Here is a 26347-nt window from a genome sequence, read left to right on the forward strand (position 1 = left end):
GCAGGAGTTTAACTTCTTGTTACATCCACAAATACTCCAGCAAACCATGTCATCTTTCTATATGTTGTTTTATGCTTCAGGTTTCTTCTCTTGTGGAAATCCTTAACCAGCACATCTAAACACAACATTTCAGGGCCATCTTATAGATACCATGAACGTGCTGTGAGGAAAGCTAAGGTAGCAGTGTGTGAGCAAAACTTTCTGGTTATGTTGGAGAGAGAGGTCGCTCTAATTAGAGTTTCTGCTGTGGTATTCTTGGAGTGGTGGCCATGATAGGCCAGGAATTATGCAAGCGGCAAAGATTTTTGTGGGTGATATCTTTTATTGAACCAACTGAGTGGTTGGGATAAAGTTAGACAAGCTTTCAAATGCAAGACAATAAAAATACCACCCACAAAAATCTTTGCATACACCTTCTGTTGTCTGCTTTAAGAAAAAAAAAATTACCGCTGTTTTAGCGTAGCTACGCAAATGCTGAATAAAAAAGATATTCTGCAAATTATTTGTATGAGAATGATGTTTCATTTAAATGTATTTACACTCATTAGAACATTCCCTGGTTTTGATGGTTGTATTAGGCATATTTTTATTTTGGCAGGACCAGCTGCCACTGTTTTTTTTCATATTGTATTTTAAGAGATACACAGACCCATCTTACTGGACTGTATTTTCTTTTGATTCCTCCCTTTGGGCGTGTCTAGACGTCGCTATACGGCAATGTTGCTACAGCACCGTGCTTTAGTACTTCCTTTTGGAAGCATGGTGCACAGGTGGATTTCACTGCTATGTTGCCCTAGCAGCGCACTATACTGGGGCAGCGCACCACTACAGCAACGTAGCTGGCAATCACCTGTAGACCTGTGGGATCACTATGTCACTGTAGCGTGCCATATTGCAACATAGCGTGTCGCTACATCACCATAGGGCAACTTGTAGATATGCTCTTTATGAAGCAAACACACTTCTGCTAATTAAGATTTGCCAGAGTTTTTCTCATTATATGCATACATGAAAAGCCATTTCAAGGGACAGAATTATTTTAATTTCACTAAGATTGTTCTCCACAAAGGTAGAAGACCCACTGAAAACTGCCTAATGAAGACTGCAGGTCTTAACATGGATTTACATTTAATTTTACTTCTGGTTATATAAATATCACAAAATGAACATTTTTATTCCCTCACTCTGTTAAATGATAATCACACTTGCCCTTTAGTGTTGTTTCTGAAGATTTAAAATACAGGCCATGCAAAATTAACTTAAAATCTGACATCCCCTACCTGTCTGCGCCAAACAGGCTTTTAGAAAAGACTTGGAGAAAAGTCACAAGCCATTCTTGTCAAACAGCATTGTTCAGTCAGACGAGGAAAAGAGCCCATTTTTACAATTGCAGGCATAGATCTAAGGACCCTGAGACTTAGGCCAGTGTAAGTGTGGTAGGTGGGGATTTTGCCCACATACATACACTGTCCTAGTACTAGACAACTTCAGAAACAGATATGTGGGAGGTTGCATGGTTATATGGTTTGTGGGCTCTTTCTACAAAATAATTGATCTTCCGTTGGCCTAGAGGCTATGTCAGTGAGGTTTGGGCTGTCATGACTGATACAAGAGTTTCGTTTCAGATCTGCAGCCTTCTCAGCCATGGTCATCTCTTCAAGCCATTAATATTGTCGGCTGGATCAGGCCTTTCTTTAATCAAGACTTTTTATGCTTGTAATTTAGCAGCTTTATTAGTCATCTAATTATTTTACTAGAGCTTCCTAGCATTTAATTCAGACTGGTACTGACTGATCTGTCTTTGCTTCCTGATCTTTGTTTTTAATTTTCTCAGCCAAACTTCCAGCTGGTTCATGATAAACAACTTACTTCAATTGTGGACATCTCTAAACAGGCCTGCAAAAATTTAGACCTGTATTTATACTGTATTAGAAAATGTGTCATAATGTACTTTCCCCACCTAATCTAAAATTATCATGTTACAGTTAAAGTAAAAAACTATAATTATTTTCTCCCCCCGTATTATTGACAAGTATTCAGTCTTCCTAGAAAAGGCATTGCCAGATTCTAGCCTTATTCTATTGCCATTGAATTCAGGGCTTTTTTGCCCTTGTCTTTAATGGATGCAGGAACCCTCCTTTGACTTGCACACGTGATCACTTCAAAAATGTTCAGTAAATTCATGGTCACTTCAAAAACCTTCTGTAAATTCAACCCATTCTATTAAGAAATATTTATTTTTTTAACACTGTAAGGAGGCATTTCCTCTCATGTGGCTCTTGTAGATAATACAATAGCTCAAATGAAGATTATTCTTGTCTTGATAAGGACTTGATTACTCTTGTCTGGCCTTAAGCAGTTTTGACAAATAGATACTTTTGGTGTCAGACAGACAGCCCAAGATTTGTGTTGCAAGTTAGTGAGTCAGATAACTAAAAAAACCCAAACCCGTAAGCAAACATGTAGCAAGCTGTAGTTGCTTCTATTTGTTATCTTGAAAGGTACAGTTTTGTACAGACATTGAAGAGCAAAATGATTAAAATAAAACAGAAACTGATCTGAATACCCACCCAAGAAAATTAAAGTTTATAATCAAATAATTATGCATAGAAAGTATATTTCATGAGCTATTACTACTGTGTTTTATCTGAACAAATGTATAATATATGTTCTAACTTGACACAATATGAAATGAATGCTACCAAGGCTTTAGTTTTTGTATTAATCAAAAGAAAGGTTAACCTTCTAACAAAGCTGCTATATGATATTGAAAAAATGTATCTGCCATTTCTTCATACGCAGTCAGTATTACCGGACTGTTAGTGATCTGGATCACTTCAAGTAAATTTTGGCTACAAGACATGGCTTGCGTGTTGCCAGCAAAGTCTCTGGCATGCACACCTTATAAACATATGACACATTCATTTTCAGGGAAGTCAAAAGGGTGGTTTCTCTATGACCTTACTACTTCTTCAAATAAAACTTCTTTAGACCTACTCAGTTCTCAGTAAGTGAGCACCTTTTTTCACTTTAACTTGCTAATAAGCAATAATATTTCACAGTGGTTTTATTCTGCAGTAACTTGCAGCAACCTCGTTTCTCAACTTTTTTTATTATGGGTTTTCCTTTGTTCACTTAAATTAATCTAGAAATGAACTGGAAGGTTGCAAGCGATATTTGCATTTGTTCAGGTTCCATTTCACCACTTTTTACTGTTGTGGATTTGTGTGAGGGAGTGTGTGCATGCACGCACGCACACTGCACACCCCCCCCCCCACACACACACACAAGCTCTCACTTCATACCTAGCCCCCAGAGCAGGTTCAGTTATTTTTCAAAGACCATGCTGAATTTTAAAATGTAAAAATAATTGTTATTAGTATGTGTAGCTCAGATTTATGTAATTGCTTTAAAAAAAGAGTCTCTTAGGTGATTGATGGCAGCTTTTTATATTTGGGAAATTATGCTTTGAGCTTATTTTGGATTTTTAGATAATAAAATAAAATTACATAAACGAATCTGCCACGATGTTTGTCCTTTAAAGTGCTCTCTTGAAGATATAAATTATAAAGTATTTTTTTCTTGGTATAAAATGAAAATATCATGGCTCAATGTTTACCTTTTGGTTAAAGAACAAACCAAAGAGAAAAAAGCAAAAGTTTTGTGTCTAGTTTAGAGTAGCTTCTATAAAACAGAAACAAAATATTCTAGAAAAAATCAAAGTAGTTGCAAATACGCTAAAATTTAAAAAGACTGATAGCTGACTACAGGCACTGAAATTACTGCTATCGTCTCTCAAAAAGTCTCTTCTAAAGAAATAGTTTTAAAATTTAATCCAAAAAAAAATTTACTCTTTAAATTTAACTTAAATGTATTTTCCATCCTCCTTTGTGAGAGTGCTTAAGAAGAAATAATTGAAATTGTGAAGACAAAGGACAGTTGCAAACTTTAGTCATCCAATTAAATCCACTGTGTAATTGATGACATTTCTGCAAAATTAAAAGCAACTGGACATGTTGTTATTCAGAAAGAAGAATGCCTTCTTAAAAGCACTATTCCTTTGGAAAACTCAAAAGATTCCAAAATGAACAGAGGTCTTCAGAATTTGTAGAGGTCTTGGGGAACCAGATTAATAAGAAATGATTTTTAATCAAGAACTTAGAAAAAAAAATAAAGATACAAGAATGTTTTACCTCATTTATCAGCTGACTGTAAAAACCGCCACAAAAAACAAACCAAAAAACCAAACAACAAGCAACCCCTAAACCACTTGTGGTCTTGTCTTCTGCTTTTAGGAGCTTTAATGTCAGATTGCACAGCTGTGCCCATATTCTGAAACTCTCAGGCCCAAAACTGTCTACGGCTTATTCAAGGATTTAAAAAAGGTCTTTGTGCAACATGACAAGAATATAACCTAGCGTGGAGGAGGAGACCAAATATTCCTCAATATCCGTTCTGATTTCCAATATTGAAAATTGATTTACATGGGGATTTTTTTTTCCTTCTCCATCTAAATATATAGTGACAGATTCTTTCCCGGTCAAACTCTAGTAAGTGAATGGAATTACACCAGAAATTAATTGTGCCTCCAGGCCCAAAGTAGTTTACAAGAGTGATTAAACTAAGCAGGACTTAACCCTGTTATACTTGTCCAGAAAGCATGCAAACAAGAGCTATCCTTGTATAAAAGAATCCTTCACTATCTTTTGTTCTGCGAAATTCTCAAAACAGTCTCCGAGTGAAGAATGTAATACTGCATTTGCGTCAGAAAGGTGGATCAGTGGCGAATGCAATTCATAAACCTTTTTACACATAGCAGACTTGAAACTATTAAAAAGCCCTTTCTGCATTGGTTTTCCAAGGAAAATCACTGCGGTAGCTTAACTGTTCTTTTCTTCCGTAAGTTTCTTGCACTTATATTTAATCTTAGAATCCAGCTTCTTGGACCAGAAAACAAAGGGAAATTTGTACCAGCTTTGCCAATTCACACTAGTGGAGGACCCGGCCCTGTGTCTTTATTCTCTTTGTAGAGCATTCTGCACAGCTGTGATGTCGTTGCCTAAACAGTAGGAGGATTACCCTCAGAGTAAGAACTGGATTGAAAAACCAAACTCATTTGTGTGCATCTGAGTAGCTCCCCGCTAAACCTTCTTAGTGAAGAAGAAGTTTTCTTCTTTCATAGAAAGCCAGAGCATTAGGATGTATTCTACTGATACAGATGTTAGGGAGGTGATTTGCACAACTTTTCTCTATGTCTGCATGGAACCTCAGAGCATGGCCACTACTCCAGTCTGTGAGCTGGTCACCTTCCTAGGTGCTGCTTGGAGAGTGTATTTCTTCCCCTAAATCTTGCACATTGTCTCACAAGCAGGGCCAGATTCCCTTCCTTTTCCCAAATCTAAACAGGCTTGGCCTGTAGGTGATGTGGGAGAGGGGCACATATCCTTGGCTCAAAGCCATCACTCGCTCTGGGCCCATTCATGCATGATGCCAAGTCAGGGGTAGGCAACCCCCGGCACGTGTGTGCCACAGCATGGCACACAAAGATATTTTGCTTGGCACGCATGCCTCAGGGAAGGAGTTGGGGCTGTGCTACCACAAAAAAGACCATGCCCTTCATGGCTTCCCCACTATCTGCCCCTGGCATGCCAGTCGAAGTTGCGGGTGTTTTTGGCACTGCGCCCCAAAACGTTGCTGACCCCCGTTTTAAGATCTTTTGGTTACATCCCTTCCCTTCATCATTTAACTGCATATCATCATCCTTCTATACTCATATGGAAAGAGGCATGCTGATGAGCCTCTCTTTGGTTGACACCCATGATGTTTCCAGTCTTTTGAATGCTCACATAAAGACTTCCACCAGGGCAGTCTCTGACTTGTCTTTTCAGTCAGAGGAACAGATCTGCACGCTGTTCATTACATGCCAATAATAACAGAACTGAAGAAGTCAGAATGAAGTAGAGATTTGCACTTTAAACTTACTGAACTGCAAAGCAGAATTGCAGGTGCATTTTGGTATCTGTAAAAAATCAGTGTATAATAGAAATCCCCCCTGAAATAAAACCAAAATAAAAAGACTCTGAAAGGAAATTGGGCCCTATTGTCTCTGCATATATTTGAAAAGTTGTTGCTGCTATCAGCCTAGGAATGATTCAGTGTTTGGCAAGGTTAATTTGGTTCAAATGACTTTTACAGGCATTTCAAAACATCAAAACAGGAAAGGTCCATGCAACCTGATGGCTTTTTTTCACAGCTGCCTAGATGTTTTGAGACTGCTGTTACATGATGAGAAGATCAGGCGTTCTTTATGTTTGTTTGGTAGCTGTAAGCTTTTCATTACGACTTTATTTGTATTAAAACTATTTCTATTCTTTTTATAAACTTGAGGTCTGAATGTCACAGTCCGCTGAGCAGAGGGCGGGACAGGGAGGAAGGAGGTCTGAGTTCTGCTTCTGGCTTTATCTGGATTCCCCTGCTTCTGGGTTTGAGGTCTGGATTCCCTGTGTGATCTTAGGCAAATCGCTTCCTCTCCATGCCTCAATACGCAGTAACATTTACTTCCCTTTGTAAAATGTGTTGAGAGGATCAGATGAAAGGCACTGTCTAAGTGCAAGGTGCTGTTGTTATTTATAATAATAATAATTACAAAGGCACAAATATGATTCCAAAGTATACAATGCTTCTGTTTGCTCCATTGCAAAGCAGTTGGTATTGCCTCATGGCTTGTGTACAATCTGTTTGTTTTACCCTTTGCTGTCAGATTGATTTAGCTAAGGCATCATTACAGAGGTTTGCACATAACATCATTCATTGATCTGTGCAGAGAGAGCAACATGCAGACTCCCTGCAGGCACTGCAGACAAATGGCAGAACAGTTTAAGAGAAAAGAAACAGCATCTCTCTGGAGCATCTGACATCAAGGAAAGCTCAAGAAAACCCCCAGATTCCATAAAAAATGGTTTCTTTGTATAATAAAAGCTTCTAAATGCCACCATAATGCCTAACTGTCTACTATACCGTAGGTTTTTTTTAACTGTCTCAAATTGAAGAAATTTTCTGAATTAATTTATGTTTCAGCATTATTCAGATGTTGCACCGCAGCAGACATGTAATCTGTGCAGGTAACTAATACAATAGCTGTCTTGGGGGGATTTGCGCGTGATAATGTTTCTAGCAGTGCTGAAGTACTGAGTCTCCAGGCAGAAAAAGTTGCTGATTAAAACCCAAAGAGGGAAGTGGCAGGGAGGATTTTTACATTTAAAGGTTATGCACAGAGGAAAATGAGGGCTTGTTACTAAAGATCAGAGAGGAATCAAAGACTTGGTACCTGTCCTCATCTTTTACAGATTTTTGTGTGGTTTTGGTCAAGTGACTGAATTGTGTGCCTCAGTGTCCTTTAAAAAGGGGGTTAATAATACCTAGTACTTGTCTAAATTATGGTAGTGGGGCAAAACTGATTTTTAAAATGTTTTTCTAGTGGTTTAAGTCACTGCTGAAAGGCACGATCTGTATCCAGACAAGGCTTTTGTAAAATCCAATCAGCGCCACTTTGTTTGAAACTCATTTTTATAGTCATCTGATTACGGTTGTTGCCTTCTAGAAGGAAAGGCTCCAAGCCAGGTAAACACTTTTGTTATAAATGCTTAACTTTAAGCTTGACATCTATGGGACTGCTCACATGCTTAAATTTAAGCATATGCTGAAATGCCCTGCTGATTTGCAACCCGTGTCCATATGCTGTTTTCAGGATTGGTGTAGTCCTACATAATTTGCCTTCTCATTTACAAGCGCTTTGCTTTCATGTGTGCAGTAACTCCACTCTTTGTGTAATCACTCAAAACCAAGTTTTGGCTGGGGAGTTCCTTGGTTTTAGGTCAGAGGCGTTCCCCTTTTCAGTTGACATGAATCATCAAGAAGACTTAGTAAGTGAAAGTCATTCCCCAGTGAGCCCACAGCTCTGGGATTCCTGACCTTCACAGCAAGCATCATTTGCACCACCCCCTTGTTCATATCTTGTGACATATTCCTTAGTGAGCTGATTGTGTGCCAAGAGAGCAGTGGCACTGACGCATCAGGAAAAGTTGCCTAAGGCCATGAGACAGGATCCATGCTTCCAGGCACTTTTCAAGTGAAAAAATGCACGTTTCTTGCTACCAGGCATTTTCAGGCATTGGGCTCAACATGTGCAGATCTGTTTCTCTCCAGAAGCTGGCTGTGGGTGGCAGCCAGCTAGCTAATCTATCTTCAGTGCTTTTACCTTCATTTCTAGCCCACACAATTGTTGGTGATTCTTGCTTGACTGTAGCTGGATTTGTTCCTTCCTGCTCTCAATTTGCCATGGGGAATTGAAGGAATAGGAGGATTTGGAAATTTGCAGGAAAGCTGTCATTTGCAGATGGTTGCCTGTCTCAGCTAATTATATAAGACACGCATGACCTTCAATAGTTAAGCTGGTGGAATAACTCACAACCCTAACCCATTACTGTCTGAAGAATACATTGGGATGGGAGGCAGATTGTTGAGAGAAAAAGCGCCACAGATGGCAATGGCAAGGAGTCCAAGCAAATTATGTCTAAACTTCTGTCCATGTTGGTGTTCCACATTGATGTTTACATGGTAAAAGGGAGATGGCATCTGCTACTGAGCCCCAGACTCAAGTAACCTAAAAATATTTTAAATAGATTTCACACTTTCATTCGCTTATCTTGTAATCATAAAAAATGAAGGTTACTGGTATGGGATGGATGGAGAGAAGCTTTGGTATTAGGTGCAGAGGCCTAAGGACAGAAGAGTCCAAGCTTCAGTCTGCAGTCTTTTCATGTGCACATGCGAGGAATCCAAAAAAAGTGGGAATTTTAGATGTAGATTTTTTATATAAGAGAAAGGGAAGACCTGGAAGGTAGAGTTGTAATAAACACGTAAAGTTCCTGATTCCACAATTACCTGCATAGATCATTGCCACTGCACAGAGCTACTCATATCTTTTTCTTTTTGGCCATGGAGTATCAAAGTGAATATGTTGTTTCATACCGTCCAAGTTTGGATGAGGCTTCCATTGACCAAAGGCCCCATCTTGGTGTCAGTTTGGCTGCATTGCATGGACTGCCATGCTTATAATTGAATCTTTTCTTTGCAGACTTTCCGTAACAGTCCTTTCCATGACCGATCAACAATATTTCTTCACAAAAGCAAGGTCACTAGACTAGGTCAGCAGGGCATCTAAACATATGACACGGCCTTCCCAAAATGCCAATAACAGTATAGATGTATATCTATGTAGAGATATATATAGAAAGATATAGATCCCTCTTTCTCTCTCTCTCTCTCTCTCTCTCTCTCTCTCTCTCTCTCTCTATATATATATTCATGTAATATTCATCATATTGACCTACTTTTCAAACTGCTGTACAGCATGTGTCAAGTGCCAATAACATTATATAAATATATATATATATATATATATATTGATAACAAATGCCAGTAACATATATATGACACTTAAATCAAAGTGTGTGTGGGGAGGGGGAGGTGTAATGTTATTGGCACTTGATAGTTCTCCTATACAGCAGGTTGAAAAGTAGATTGGTATTATAAAATCATTCCATGTAGTTATTTCTGTGGTGCATGAAAAATACATTTCATGTCCTTAAATCCACTTGGATGGCAGTCTTAAGCAATACAAGTTTGTATTTAGTATACTAATCAACAAAACACAGTTTTAATATTTGTGAAGTGATGATTTGAAAACAGCTACCTGGAATATCAGGTATTGTGATGGTTGTGGTTATCAGGCAAAATATGATGGCTTCTGGCTCTCTCTAAAGCTGCTTTTTAAAGACTTTTTAGAAAATAGCCTTAGTATGGCTTAAAGGAATTAGCTTAGCATTCGAATTCTTGCAGGAAGGCTATTATTGATGGTTGATTACAATCTGAAGGGGAAGCCTTACAGTAAAGAAGCAGATCATCATGTGGTGCTGTTGCCATGCTACGGTGATGTTCTTTTGACTGCCTGTACTTGAACTCTTGTAGATTGCTGGGGGTTTACGTTACAGCAGCAGTCTTTCCCATCCATACATGTCCTCTAATGCATGCAGAGAAAACCACATTACGTCATCCCAGGCAACGGTGATAACACTTACTCAAAGCAGTCAGAGGATAGAAATACTTTTAAATATAAGATTTCACTTTTATTTTTGGCATCCTGACTAGATGTCTTCTGACAGTACAGATAATAGCAATAAAATCCTAAACTAGCAGGAATATTTATAATCACCTGTCATTTTCTATAGTGATTACATCCCAGACACAGTCAGCTATGCTTTCCTAATGCTTTCTCATTAACGGGATGAATTAGGTTTGCTTATAAACCAATCACCTTGCAATTTCAAATGCAAAAGCAAATTCTGCTTAAATGTATAAAATAGCATTGTGAGGACATTATTGCAACCCCGCCCCACCAAATGATTGAAATCTTAAATTGTGATTTATAGACCCACATTGTAAGGTTTAATGTGTTTTCCTTCATAAAATGGTATCATGGTTGAACACTGATTATATATCATTTTAAAATATTTCCAATTCTTACTTAGCTTTTCCTCTTTACCTTGTGGGTGGTTTTACATGTAAAGAAAAAGCAAAAACAGGGTCACTGCAAAAGGAGTTAGTAATTGTCTTTTTTTAAAAAACCTGTATGTAAGTGTTTGCCCTGCTTCCTCTGTCTCTAGAATAATGATGCTTTTTAGAAAAAAAACCCAGAAATTGAGATGAGGCGCCTGCTGGTTGCTTTTCACTTATTTAAATATGCATAGGGCTTTCCTCCATTTTAATCTTTCTTTTAAAAAAGATGGCTGTATTACTAATGCTGGCAACCACCTCAAAAAAAAATCATCATTTCTTCCTTTCATAGTTCAGCTGAGCAAGACAAATTTGAAGTGGGGACCCCCTTCAGCTAGCTAAGCAACCAGCACTATTCATAATTCATAAGTGCTTCGAGCCATCTAGCTGAATGCATTTGGATTAGTTCTTGCTTCTTCATGCAACCCCTGATTTCATTATTCCGTTCTGCTAGCAAATAAGCCTACATCCAGCCCTTTTGCAAGGATGAAATGCCAAGCTTGGCTTTGTCTTGGATTAGCAGATACCATGATCTTTGGGTTTTATGAATATTAATTTTTTTTATTGACTGGAAAACTGGGACATCCTTGTTCTTGTGGAATTCCTCTATCTTACCTGTGAATTCTTCATAAGAGATTTGTGGACTGTGGTGTGGAGTTTTCCAAAATGCCTGAAGCAAACTATTTGTTATCTGTATCTTGGGGTTACATTAAGGTGGGTTAAACTTGTGAAATATGACTGTAAATATTGGATACAATATATTTAGTATATGCTATTTAAATCAATATGTATGTGCACTATATCGCAAAAGGTAACATCCTCATATGTGCAGCAGACATAGGTCTAGGTGTTTTTTTCCTTCTGGTATTTTATGTCTCAGGATAGTGCAATATTGCTGTAAAATAGTTTGAATTGTGAATCAGGAGAATGGTTTTATGTTTGTTTGGATGAAAGCATGTTTAAATCCTGTATTTTAATCTGCCTATATAAATATCTGTTTTCTGTTTTAGATTTACAGTATCTCTGTCATGCTTTTCTGATATATACATTTACCCCTTTTTTCCAAGTTCCAAAATGAAGCAAATTTTATATTTTGAAATTTAGGAATAAAAATGGTTTATAGGGAACAGTAATGAAAACCAGTGCATCTCTTTGATCTTTCAGTTGTATTACCTAAAACATAATGTTCTCCTTCATTTCATACAGCAAAACCTAAAGTGCACATTCTGTTCTAAATTCATTTTGTGTCGGTTTAATACGATAGCAAGCCATTTCCAGTTATGATGATGCTGAATATTATCTAAATTCAGCCATATGATACTGACTGTGTTCCAAATATCTGCATAGTTTGCCTCTTAACATCTTATTTGTCTAGTTGCACGTAATAATGTTAAAGCCAAATTAATTTTAGAAAGTATTCAGAAAAATATCAACTTATTTATTTTCCAACAGTTCAAGAGAATGCTGAACCGGGAGCTGACACACCTCTCAGAAATGAGCCGATCTGGGAACCAGGTGTCTGAATATATTTCAAACACGTTCCTAGGTAAGTTATTACATGCCAAAGTTTCATATCCCATTAGAAAAGGAATTCTATGAAAATCAAATTAGTCACCATCTATTCTTTACAATAGATGCCATTACTCAAATGTTTTCTTTCAAATGGCGTATGGGAGAGAAAAAAAGCATAATGTTTGGATAAATATTGCCTCAAAAAAATCCAAATTCTAAGTAGAAAGAGTTGTATTTTCTATTAAGGTTTCTTTAACCAACTGTTAAAGAACATGATAAAATCTATGATTTTCTTTTGACCTCATGTAAAGCACAAAGTCACACACCTTCAGCTTATACTCCTTTCTTCACTCATAAAATTGTATCTCCTTGTTCCCCCAGAGCAAGCCTCACTTTAGACATTCTATACACCATTTTGGATATACTTATTCATTTATCACAGCTAATTCAAGGGCTCATCTCATAAAGATTTACACCCAGGAATAGCTCTTCTCCTATTAGTAGTCTTTTGGAGATCATGGACTAATTGACATGAATCAAGTTAAGTATTTAAGGATTGGGCCCCTTCTGTTTCCAGTGCATTTCTCATACAAGATATAATTTGTTCCAAATATTTCACATTCGGTTTTATACTGTGTGAGCATTCGTAAAAGGCAGAAATCTGCACAAGTCCCAGTTTCAGCCTTTAACACAGAGCCTAAGTGGTAAATTGGACCTTGGAAGGAATCTCTGGGCTGGGATGAATTTTGCCCAGAGAGAATAAATGATCAGACAAGCAGAAATACTTCTGGCATTTAATTTTAAATGGTTTCACTAATAAGTTAAGTGCCTACACTTGAAACCAGATAACTGCATGCACTTTTGGACAGAGAATATCCCTAATAACCAATATCAATTTATGGAAATTCATTGGCACTGTTTTATCAAGATGCCTTATCAGGGCATCCAGAACATTAATTAATCCCAGGAGTAAATCAGGAGTAGCAATCTGAAGATCAACAATCTGCCTCCTCAGTAGAAGAGCGTGCAGCATACTGTATTACGCTGAGGCTCGCTTCCATAGTGGTAGTTACAGATGCTTTTGGATGCTTTGGGAGGGTATGACACTCTCTGATGGACTATTTTCAAGTGAGATTGACTATTCATTACTGTTTGTTACTGGGAGAGAATCCAGCTATTCCCATGGTATGCTGCTTTAGAAGATAATCTTGATTTTGGTCTTGCTGCTTATTATTCTATAATGGTAACATTCATTCCCATAGAGGAAACAACACAAGGGCCTGTAAATCACTTAAAGCCTGAATGAATGGTTTGAGTAGTGATGAGAGGCCTTATGCAGGCTCTCCACACTAGGGTAAATCATAACCTGATTACTTAGTTCCATTTAAAATAAATTAATAAAGTTTGTTACGCTATATGTTATGCAGTGCATGTAATGCTTTTAAGCCCATCTGCCAGGCGCTTGTGCAGTTCACATGGTAACATTTTTAATGAATGATCTTGCGTGGATTAATTTATTAAAATGAATACGCAAAGAATAACATGCAGCCAAAATGGAAAGAGGGACATGTGTGTTTATTTAGAAGGGTTGTATCACATTAGGGTTCGCTTGTCCGTATCTGCATGAAAAGGGAACTTACTTCATTTGACTGTCTCCTGATTGTCTAAATGAAACAAGGGAAGGGGCTTATACCATTCAGAGCATGCAGAGAAATAGCTCATAGTGTGAGTGAGGCAAGTGATCGACTGGATAAAATCTTTATTAATTATTGGACCAAAGACCTTGCTGGCTCAAGCAGGCGTGCTTTCAGTGTGTCAGCATATGCAAATTTGGCCCAAAGATCTTGTAGGATCTTTTTATTAAGTGCTAACTCAGTTTGGCACAGGGAAACTGCTTGCTTTATGGTGTGCCTCCAGGCCCAGTCCTGATGTCCATGATTGGTTGATGGGAGTTCTGACACATTAAAGGCAGCAAGTTTGGGATCTGTGTCAGTGACCAATCTGAAAAACAGGTTTATGGCTCTCTTAGCCTACCTGCATAAATTTAAAAAACAGAATAAAATAGCTTTTCACTATACACTGTCCTCTCTAGTGACGCATCATGTTGCAGCTTCCTTTCTTTTCTAACTCATCAGGGAATTATAGCCTCTCAGAACTGCATTGTGTCTTTCTGTGTTGCATCTTGAACTGAAATGCTGAATAGCTATCCACAGTATAAACTGTGAATTTGTGAGATCTGTTTTCAACTTCAGCATGAATTTCAATTCCAAATGAACATTTTTCTTTTTTGTTGGTGGCAATTACAGGATTAAGGACAATAGCATAAATGACAGACTCACTGAGAAAGTCAACATGTAGGATACAAACCTGCAGTCTTTAATGGTTTGAGTAATCGCTGAGATGTGTGCAGATCCATCATGAAGTTGATGAGATTTCTTGGATGAGATGGTTGCATGACCAGGCTCTGAATTTGTATTTGTTTTCCTAGAGATGTGTTTCTGATCTCAGATGCTTTAACTTTTATTGCAGCATACCATGAAGCTCTTCCACATGAATGGCAACTAATTTTACAAGCAGTATAGACTCATATATTGAATTTAAGGACAGTAATAGACAGTGGAACAAATTAGCTAAACCATTGCTGATGGATCCTAGAGTAATAGGTGATGGCACTTATTTGTCCATGTGACCACAAGCTCTAGATGGTTTAAAAGCAACCACAGCTAGAAAACGGTGGGCATTATATAAATAATTAGAACTTCACCATGTGATAAGTAAGGTTCAGAAAATCTGTCTGAACTTTTTCTTATATCTTAAAATCAATGGATTTTAAAAACTCGAACTCCATTTTTAAGGACTGTCAGTGTTTTATAAATATTGTTTTGTGCAGATCAGTTGACTACCTACAGTATTTTATGTGTTTATATTGCTAACCTTATACTAAATACAGAGGAGTTTCATCAATCCTTGTTATTAATCTCCATTTCTCAACTATCGGAGTCAGCTCAATGACAGAAGGATTTTCCTGGAAAGTCTCATAGTTCATGAATGCAGGAATGTATTAAGTCATAGGGATCTGTTTTAGGATCTTCGTTTTGTCCTGCTTCAAAGCTAAACATTGCTAAGGAAACTGTACATACGGAAGATTTTCTGTTGTTGCAGAGACTACACAAAAGGGAAGCACCTAGTGACATCACATCAGCAGTTACAGATAATGGTGTTCTTAATTGCAGTATTGCAGGCACAGTGGCTGATTGTTTTGCACAGATCTTTAATTAGTCAAAGGAAAATGCAGTTGACGCTTGATCCCTTTAAGGATGACCAGATCTGCAAAAGTGAAGGAGCGTAGGCCCATGAACAATGCTCAATGTGGAAGATTTTATATTATTTTGTACATTTTTAATGGGTGGATTTATTCTAAAAAAAGATTAATGCTATTTTATGACACTATTAAGCCATATTGGAGGTAGCAGGTATAAAAGAAAACTGTATGAATCCTCAGAGGGAGGATTCATCCTGGTGGAGGACAGGCAGAGATTGTATTGCTGCTCCTCAGTCGGGTTAGCTCATGAGGGTCCATTTTTAAATTATGCCATGTCTGCATTGGAATACTGCAAGTAGGAATCTGTATGCGGAGCCACTGAATCAGCAGGGATTTTGACTGTGGCTGGACACACCCCTTCTTTGCATTTGCTGACAGCTTGAGCCAGAAGGGGAAATGCAGCTGCTTTCTGACAACACACTGCTCATCATGTGCATTTCCTGAGCCAAGCTCTCTGCCAGTGCCATGATACTGATCTTGATATAGATATGCCAACAGAGAATTTGATCCCCCTTTTCCTATGTACCTCTATCATCCTTCTCAGCATCATAAGGCCTGCCCCCCACGTTGAAGCTATTAGTGCATAGCAGCTTTACATTATTAATTATCACTATTTAAAGACAATGGCAGTGATTAATGAGATCATGCTTGCTGGAGTCTAGTACTTCAAATTCCATGTAATTTCTGGGAATATTTAAAAGACCCTTTTTAAACAATCCACACTGTGAAGGAGGGTACCAGGCTCTAAAATGAACCTAATTATATAACACTGAATGAAGTTCATTAAAATGGCTCATTTTAAAGGGGGATGTTGCTATATGCTTTAGAAATGTAACCCATTCATTTTGCCTTTATCTTTCTCAGACAAGCAGAACGATGTGGAGATTCCCTCTCCCACACAGAAGGACAGAGAAAAGAAGAAAAAACAGCAGCTCATGACACAGATCAGTGGAGTGAAAAAATTAATGCATAGTTCAAGCTTAAATAACACCAGTATTTCACGATTTGGTGTTAAAACGGAAAAGGAAGACCATCTGGCCAAGGTGTGCCTGATTCTTGAACATAAGCTAGAAATAAAAAAGACAGTGTGTTGTCTAATAGCTTTAGTGTGATAATGGGAGTCAGTACTTTCTGGGCTCTTGTATCCTCTGATTGACCTTGATGAAGCCAGCTACTGTAGATTCATTGGTCTTTCTATAAAATATTAAAAGAATATTATTATATAAAATATTAAAAGGGAATCAATATTAGTGTTTGACAATGTGTATTTTAATCTTAAAGGGCCCCTGCTGTGTATATTTTGGAATGTACATTCCTTTGATATTTAAATAATTCTGAACTGTACATTCCTGAGCTATGTTGAACCGTTGGCCATATCCAAGAACCGGCCACTTGGCTTTTGCCTCTTTCCTCCCACTAAACAAGGAGAGGCATAGCTCTGTAAATATATCTTTTTCATAGTGAAATGTTTTCTTCCCTTAGCACAGTAGTTTCCAACCTTTTTTTTCTGCGCCCTGCTGCTGGTAGCGGAGTACGGCTGTGGCAGTGGCAGCCCGGGGGCAGGGGAGCTCCCAGCACACGGCACAGCTCTCCTTTTCTGTGCAGCGCTGCCGGCATTGCCCCCGTGACTCTCATTTGGGTTGCAACCCAGGGTTGGGAACCTCTGCTTTAGCATGAATCTAATGTAGACTCTTCATTGTTACTTTTAATTTCTTGTGCTTTGATTATTAGGCCATTTTAAATTAATTTTCACCGTAATGCATTTTCATAAATTGCATGATGAATACAATAATGTGTTCCCACACACAGTGTTAAAGTAGTGTAACCATTCTCTTTTATTGTTCTTGTTTTTTTCTATAGGAATTAGAAGACCTGAATAAATGGGGTCTTAATATTTTTAATGTTGCAAGATATTCGCACAACAGGCCTCTCACCTGTATTATGTACGCCATATTTCAGGTTAGAGATTCCCCATAAACTTGCTGGGTTTTTTACTATATTTGCATGGTTTTTGATTTTCCTACACTCTTGCGTGATTTCAATATATATTTTGTAACATTTCGTATGCAGGAAAGAGATCTCCTGAAAACATTCAAAATCTCATCTGACACTTTTGTAACTTACATGATGACTTTAGAAGACCACTACCATTCTGACGTAGCCTACCATAACAGCCTACATGCTGCTGATGTTGCCCAATCAACACACGTTCTTCTTTCTACCCCTGCATTGGATGTGAGTTGTTCTGGTGTTGGGATGTTGGGTTCTGTATTGAGATGTTGAATTTAACTGGAACACTTTTTAATGTCTGCAGTATCTTTAGTGGATATTTTGAATGGCTATTTCAACATACAAATTCCATATATGAATGAACTTAAATCATATGCAGGATTTAGGGGCCTGGTGGCAAAGTGGATAAGGCACCTCACTACAAATCCAGAAGGGTGAACGCACCCAATGATCTCGTGTTGTGCCAATGGCTTTCCCCAGTTGTCCCAGATGTATATTGGATCTGATCACCTTGGGTGGGAGAATCAAAGGCTAATGGCTGTGATGCTAGCCATAAGAATCCTTTGTGTGGTGTTTGCTACAGAAACTGGTGTGCTTTAACTACATTAACCCATTGGGTTTTTAGGCTTAGATGGACCTTGGCATGCAGTATTTGGCAGCTCTGACATCTAATTGCTGGGGGGCAACAAAGGATGTGAATGACTAAAGCCTTTAATATTGATCCAGCCAGCAGGATGGTGGTGGTGCATCCTCATGCCATGCAGGGTCATGAGCTTTAATTCCACGCCTTATTATTTTGTGTTTGGCTTGGGGGTGAGATGTTCCCTCTCTCAATTCCTTACCAGCCGGAGCCTAAGGCTTTGCTTACAGACTTAGGATTTCACTTAAATATTGGTGAAAAACGTAGAAGAACCCTTCATCTGTTGCCTTTAGCTTCAGCACCTACATGTATTGCCAAGGGGCTGTGCTGTACTGCTTTTCCAAGGGTTCATTTTATTCTAAGACAAATCTGTATTAAGAAATTTTGAATGATAATGACAAGTTATATCTGTTCGATGGCTATGGGTACATCCAGTCTGAAGCATGGTCTCCAAACTAAGCTTTATTGTCCATGGAAACATACATTTAATATGTTGACTATTTTCTTTTCACACTTTTCTTTGCAAATTGTTGAAAGTTCATAATTTCATGACAATGATCACATGTGCTCATTCTGGTCCCTTTTGCCCTAGGCTGTTTTCACAGATTTGGAAATCCTAGCAGCCATTTTTGCAGCTGCAATTCATGATGTGGATCACCCTGGTGTCTCCAATCAATTTCTTATTAATACAAGTGAGTCTTGTTTCAAATACAATAGTACCCTAATAATCTGCAAATCTGCTACATCTTTTTCCTTACTCAATGAAGACTGATAGCCAAATCTTAAATTACTATTTTAAGACCGTATTGCTTTCACAAAATATTCTGCAGTAAAACAGCAGCATACTGTGAAGCAGAACAATAATTAAAATTAAATTACTATTGTCAAAGCAAAGGAAGATAATTCATTTTGTGATATCATCTCCTTGATATATAAATCCTGTTTATTTTCTTACTCACTATTTCACACTGAGTCTTTCAGTCATTACTGTGAATTTGCACAGTTCCTTGTAATTAATGAGACAACTAAGTAATCCATAATTTGTTTTCTATTTTTGTTCTTATTTCTAATGACACCAAAGCTAAAATCAATTGTTATAGTTCATGTTCTACTTTCAGCATGCAAAATGTGTACCAATTCCAATATATATTTTCCTACCCTGAAAAACTGCCTTTTCTTACATCATGATTTCTATTATTAGTGATGAAGAAAATCTATTTTTCTCTCATTTAAGCTTGTGATTCACTAAACTGAATAATAATCAATACGTTAGTGTTGAGCAAAGTGCGGCTTTTACTTGTCTGTTAGTATTAAAAACCCATAACAAACAAAAGAAAGCCAGTAGAACACAACTTGCCTAATTTTTCATAACTCATTTACATAATTATAAAATTGCTAATTCACAAAAGAAATATTTCCTGTTTGCAATTATGCATTACATTTACTCATTGCTTTTACACTTCTTGGCCAGATTCTGAACTGGCTCTGATGTACAACGATGAATCTGTCTTGGAGAACCACCATCTTGCTGTGGGTTTCAAATTGTTGCAAGAAGAGCACTGTGATATCTTCCAGAACCTTACTAAGAAACAGCGTCAGACTCTCAGGAAAATGGTGATTGACATGGTAAGAATAACACCCTTATGCAGCACCTCAATTATCCAGACAGCAGGTGCTTCTAAAGAAATCACTGGAGTATTTGTGTAACTGTCTTTACTTAAGAAATGGTTTCTTTTTATAAAGGTGTTGGCAACAGACATGTCCAAACATATGAGCCTCCTGGCAGATCTCAAGACCATGGTAGAAACTAAGAAAGTGACAAGTTCAGGGGTTCTCCTTTTGGATAACTACACAGACCGAATACAGGTATGTGAGTGCATTCTCCATTATACCAGGGCCATTTTGCACGGTCCATTCTTTTTAGGAGGAAAACTTGGTTGCATAGCTTATACACTTAGCACGTGCTGCAATGTTGAGTGCTAATTCTTTTAGGAACTTTTGAAGACATTTAGGCATCATATTCTCTTCTGTTCTGGATCATGGAGAGCAAAGGAAAGGTTCATCATGGCCCCTAGACTCTCAGGACGTAACAGAGAGCATTGTCTCCACAGCTTGACACCAGAACACATGCAAACACAGCTGAGGTTTTATGGGTTGTAGAACTGTGTTCATACTTTCCCCACTCGTGCTATTTGCCTCTGGGAGGGCTGCGCAGTCACAAGGAATAGGCTAATAATTAGCTTTGAAAATTCATTTTCTCACTGATTTTAATGCAGCTGTGCATTGCTCCTGTTAAACATAATATACGGGATCCAGGAATAAGGCATATTTACGGGCAGTATCGAGGGAGAGGCAGAGCAAACATCCCAATCCTTCCTCCACTTTCAAAGTAGAGGTTTGGTGACAGGATTACATGTGTATTTTTTGTAACTATGATATTCAGAATTTTTTATAAAATATATACCTCTCCTTTGCCCTGTAAATCACTTTGCCCATGGTTAGGCAAGGTTCTTTGGGTAGATGTGATGTCCCATCTTTTGCCCACAGTTTTTGGGTTGGGGGGGGGTTGGGGGGCGGGATAGATGTGATGTCTCATCTTTTGCCTACAGGTTTTGCCCTCAGTTAATTTATTTGTGTATAAGGGATGTTGTCCATTTACTAAAGTAGGGATATTTACTATTTAGCCATGAAAGTATGGCTTTATTTCAAAAACAAATCCTGAATGGTGGGTAGCACCTGCACTCAATAGCACTGCACCGAAGAGTACTGCAAAAACAACCTACACATGCATAGAGTTACTTCCACCACAGATCCCAACAGCTAATCTCTTGTGTGACTTGAAAAGAGGATGTTTTTGTGAAGTTACTAGTTTATAATAGGAAGTTGCATAATGAATGGCTTTTGTGGTTAAAATGTTCTGAATTAAGCAAGCACGTGCAGTACAAAATCCTCGTCTTTTTCCAACTGATTTTATGAGATTTCTGCTTAATGCGATTACAGGTTCTCCGAAATATGGTTCATTGTGCAGACTTGAGCAATCCCACAAAATCCCTGGAATTGTACCGGCAATGGACAGACAGAATCATGGAGGAGTTTTTCCAACAGGGAGACAAAGAACGAGAGAGAGGAATGGAAATTAGCCCAATGTGTGACAAACACACTGCATCAGTGGAAAAATCACAGGTAATTGCCTTTTTCATTGTTTCCATTTGCACGTTGAAAGGTGAACGGGCCAAGTGTATTCCTCATCCCTCTGGCAAAATGCCTGGTACCCTTTATTTCCCAGATGTCTTTGATACTTATGAACTTACCTGCTGACTCCTGCTCTTTCACTTTCCTCGTTGCTTCTCAGTTTCAGATGCAGATTTAGCCCTCCGCTTTGTCCCTGTTCCCAGAAGCAGTCTCTTTCTGATAACTCTCCCCGCACTGCCCAGAAAAGTGTGAATCAGATTCTCTCACTTACCATGATCCTCCTATCTTTCACAGCTTCTAACCTCCTCCTCTGTGATTTTTAATGGCCTTCTCCTAAATTTGTCATATCCTGCCAACCCACAAAAGTTTTGGCAGTCTATTTATTAGTCTGTCTCTTTAAACATCCTCCCAAAAACACTTTGGGAAAGGCCTAAAGACAACAGCCAGTGTTAATGTAGATTGTCAGACCTGTGGAGACCCATGATTTTTCAGGATGTAATTAAACGTTAAGGGTCTGTTGGAGGTCATGTGTAAAAGGGTGTTGGAGAAGGAAAGCAGCATTTATCTCGATCAATACAAACCTTAAGAAAGGAGTTTAAGCATTTGAAGGTTCTTAAAAGACCAGAAGCAAACTTTAGATTTTGTCTAATCTGTATAGCACGGGGTCACAGAGCCCCACCCAGTAATTAGTGTTTGACTGAAGCATATTGATTTTTATATAATGGTGTCTCAGTTGGGGGGTTTAAATTGCTTTAACAAGCCTTGTCAAGGTTTTTCAGCCCAAATAAGTAACATTATTAATGATGTCCTTCAATGTTTTTCTGAGATAAACAAACTACTTCCGAAAGTATTTGTTTGACCACACAGTGATTTCATTAGAAAAGTATCTGCTTATATGGGAGTGCAACACAAAAAAATCTGTGAGCCCAGTTTGGCGGGGAATGCCCCTGCCATACTGCGCGCATTTTGTTCCACTCCATATTCTCACTTCATGCAGATTTCAAAACCGCGTTTTCATTATGCAGCGAAAACAAATCCAACAAAGTGGCTGCAATTTTGACAGAAATAGCATTGTCCAAATGGGGGAGGCATTCAAGTTTTGAAGTTGAAGGAGTCTGATAGAAAGAACTACATGTAAAGGTTTATACTAAAAAGAGTAAATACTCTTTTTCTTAAAGATCAGAAAATGGTAGGGCCTGGCCATTTTGTTCCTTCTTGTGTGATTTGAGATGCCTGCTTGAGGAACCTATGAACTGCCAGCATTATCTAAACATTGCAACCTTTCTGACCGTTAGTTCTTTATCAATATTGAATGCTTCTAGAATGCCAACAAACCCTTGCCATCAGATAACCAAATAGAGAGGAGGTTTTCTCATTTTAAAAGTTCCTCATGAACATATGCTGCAGGAAGTTTTCGTCACCTTTTTGTTTAAGCTGCCTCGGCAGTATATTACAATTGAATTTTAATGGTTCTATTGACATCCTGTTGTGTCTGAAGGAGGCACATGTGATTTCCAAAGCAAACATCCTCATGTTGAGTCTAGCCCCTTTGAGAGCCATTTTCCTGCTGCATAGAAATGTTGTCCAGCGGTGTGCAGAGTGAAATGGCACATTCTGCCAAGTCAGAAGAATTTCAATCCTCTTTATGACCATTCAGTTTTCTCCATCCTGTCTGGCCTTTTTTCGTCAGACAATTGGATAGTGATCCCGTTCGGAGCCTGCTTACCAATAGTCGGAAGGATTTACTGACCCAACCTCGAACATCATTCTTTCCACCAGTGAACATGTTATTTTCACCAGAGTCATACATACAAAATTATACCAACACAAGGGACCTGATTTCTTGAGTTGGGTCCTTCATTCGATTTTATGTGCTCTTTACAAAACAGACAGAAATATAACTTGTAAAAAACCTATTTTGCTGCATTTGTAGAGAAACAAGGCAACTGTCTTTGCAGCAAAGAGAGACTTCTTACCATTTAACTTTTAAAGATATAGTACACAAAATGCAATTCATAACAGATGCCAGCTCCATGGAACAAAAAGATGTCATTAAGGGACAATGTAGGTCTTTAAGAGGAGTGACATTCAGAGGTAGGCCTGGTGTTCAACCTGAGAACTGACATTTTCAATTCTGCAAGTCAATAAAGTGTTCCACTGGAATTGCGCACTGGTTGCCAGGAAAAAAAATCTTTGCCCACGGACCCCATACCATCATATCTGACATAGTGTGGATTTTTCCTAGATTGAAAGAGTAGATAGGAGAGTAGCAGTGTATGGCATCTGTTGTTAAATGGCATTTCAATGGGGAGTACAATAGAGTCTTTTATCTCCAAAATGTTGATTTGAGCGAGTTTTGCACCAGAATGTTTTGATTAGTCAGCCAAAGATAACAAGCCTACTTAGTCATCTGAAAATTATGGGATATTTTGGCAGTCTTACCAATTCCTATGTAACTGTTCCTTTTTAATTAATACCTCCAGGCTGATATTGCAAAAGGCATCAACCCAAACTCCAGTTTTATAGGTACAATTTTGCATGGGCAAATAATTGTAGCTGCAATTAATTGCACATGCTGTAATACCCACACTTGTGCATGGGTATTTATGAGCTCAGTTAGATGCAGCTATTTTCAGGTAAAAATGGTGGCTGCCTTATAGCATCTTAAGCCTTTTCTTTTTTAACATGCATAACCCATCCATGTAATTTTTCTGTTTTTCAGGTTGGATTCATTGACTACATTGTGCATCCACTTTGGGAGACTTGGGCAGACCTGGTGCAGCCTGATGCCCAAGACATTCTGGATACTTTAGAAGACAATAGGAACTGGTACCAGAGCATGATACCCCAGAGCCCCTCCCCTCCTCTTGATGAACGTAACAGGGACTGTCAGAATCTGATGGAGAAGTTCCAGTTTGAACTGACTCTTGAAGAGGAGGATTCAGATGGACCTGAAAAGGAGGGTGATAGTATCAGCTATTTCAGCAATACAAAGACACTCTGTATGACTGACCCAGGTAAAAGGGATTCACAAAGAGAAGCTAATATAGAAATAGTGACAGAAGATACATCGCCTGTTGACACATAATGCACTGTATCTACGTAGGTGAATTTTAAATACTAAACGAGCATGCAAGCTGTCTTGTAGGACTAGCCTGCGATCTAGGTCTTATGCCTATGTCTAACATTGGCTAAAAGATATCCCAGCTACTTGAGATTGGAGTCAGGGTTAAAGATCGTGTAGTGAATGATTGCTCAGGAAATTAACAGAAGATTTACATTGTGGTTTAAGCCTTTTCAGCTAAAACATTGTGTAGTTTTGGAACCGATTTGAATTGTTACTGAACAGTGAATGACAGACAACTGAGAGGTTTTATACCGTTAGGATTTTGGCATTTATACCAGTTAGACTGATAGAAACTACTGATTAGTAACTCTCCATATAGAACCTGTCCACCTGACCACCTGTCTGCAGACCTGTGTGCCTTTTTTGTAAACACTTACATGTCTTTTCAAGAGCCTACTAAATACACATTTAATATAAAACACAACACAAAGTATTTCAGAAATTGACGGATACCTTTTTTGATTCTTCCTGTTAAAACAAATAGTCTTCCTTTTCTCATGGGCAATACCTGTCACTTTATTGCAGTTTATCACTTTTACAGGCTAAATAGAAGGGGTTTTGCATAACTGCACCTTTCACAGTCTTCTTAAACCTCCAGATGACCCTTTTAGGGTCATTTCGTGCCATTGTACATCACCTCTGTTTGCTTGCTAGAGACAACAGTATTTTTCCTCAACTAGGTTTAACTTTTGTTGTGCACAGGATAAGGGATAGTTGAGTTTCTATAGCACAATGCAGTACATAAACAATTAAGCATAATAAGGCAGTGTTTGATGTGCTTTCTCCCCTTGGCAGTTCCTTTGCTCAGTGGAAGTTGCACGCCTGGATATTTGTGTTCCTCTCACTTGCAGTTCACGTTTCCTCGACTTAGCTCTACCATCCTTCTCCTGCACTGCCTTGAGCTCTAACGCATCCATTACTGTTTATAACAGTGTATTTATTATGTAATGTATATACTGTACTGTTTTGTAAGTTATTAATTTATATTAATTAACATTACCTTTCAATGGTGGTGTTCATTGTGTAGAAAACTCTGAATAAGAGTTGCCTTTTTTCTTGTAACCTTTTGTATGGCATAAAATAGAAGAACCTGAACATAGCTGAAGAGACATACGGAACCCATAGAGGGCATTCATAGGTGGCATTGGCTTGCAGGGGCTTCATTTTCATCGTGAGTTGAGAGGAACTGAATCTTAAGATTGGGAGAAAGGGAAGGATGAGCCAATTAAGCTGCTGAAAGTCTGAAAAAGAAACCGCTGCAACTGTCACCAATTATTAAATGTCATATTCCAATTTATGAACAACCCAATGTGAATTTCTATGACAAAATGTGAACTGATGTAATAATTGTGCTGTGAAGCTTCTTCTGACAAAGCTTGTTAGGCATCATTAATGGTGTCGATCTCAGTTTGTAAAATATGTTTCAAGCTTTTGGTCCAACTTGTGATGGAATATAGTTGATGAAAATAGCACAGTTGTGCATGATCAATGGGTTTGTATGTCTGTTTAACACTGCATTGTTCCAGGTGGTTATTTTATTGTTTTCAAAAGTTTCACACAATGTATGTTATAGTATTATATATTGTGTTCAGATGCATTCTTAAGAGATTTTTATATGAAGTGAATAAATGAAAGCATGACCCAAGCCTGGGGCACTTCTGGCTGTTATTAGCAACTTTGTTTGGGGAGTAACTAAGCAGCACCAAAATGCAACTGAGGTTGCTATAGTCCCGTTGGCTGGCATAGGAACTAACTGGCATAGGATTGCTGACTGGCTATCGCAGTAAGATAAAAAAAACAGCTCTCCCAGGGACAAAGTCCAACACTAGGATAATAGTTTCCTGCAGTCAGTTTTGTGAATGAAAAAAGAAAGGCTTTTGGCAGCCAAAGGGCAAAGTGAGGCTTGCAAAGAGAATATTTATACATATAG

The 26347-nt window shown here is 38.2% G+C and overlaps 1 protein-coding gene across 5 annotated transcripts in view; it reads left to right on the forward strand.

Annotated features, from left to right (window-relative positions):
- The window catches only part of PDE4B (phosphodiesterase 4B), a 402270-nt gene extending 376198 nt beyond the window's left edge, over positions 1 to 26072 (forward strand). For all 5 annotated transcript variants that reach the window (XM_059727915.1, XM_059727917.1, XM_019489119.2 and 2 more), the window contains 9 exons: positions 12067 to 12160; positions 16313 to 16491; positions 17309 to 17407; positions 17519 to 17683; positions 18691 to 18790; positions 19570 to 19724; positions 19842 to 19964; positions 21099 to 21281; positions 24013 to 26072. In XM_059727915.1, the coding sequence (XP_059583898.1) occupies positions 12067 to 12160; positions 16313 to 16491; positions 17309 to 17407; positions 17519 to 17683; positions 18691 to 18790; positions 19570 to 19724; positions 19842 to 19964; positions 21099 to 21281; positions 24013 to 24378 (1464 nt within the window). In that variant the 3' untranslated portion in view covers positions 24379 to 26072. The remainder of the gene's footprint in view (positions 1 to 12066; positions 12161 to 16312; positions 16492 to 17308; positions 17408 to 17518; positions 17684 to 18690; positions 18791 to 19569; positions 19725 to 19841; positions 19965 to 21098; positions 21282 to 24012) is intronic.
- Positions 26073 to 26347: the final 275 nt, after the last annotated feature.

Source organism: Alligator mississippiensis, chromosome 5, assembly GCF_030867095.1.
Source record: "Alligator mississippiensis isolate rAllMis1 chromosome 5, rAllMis1, whole genome shotgun sequence".
Classification (NCBI taxonomy): Eukaryota; Metazoa; Chordata; order Crocodylia; family Alligatoridae; genus Alligator; species Alligator mississippiensis.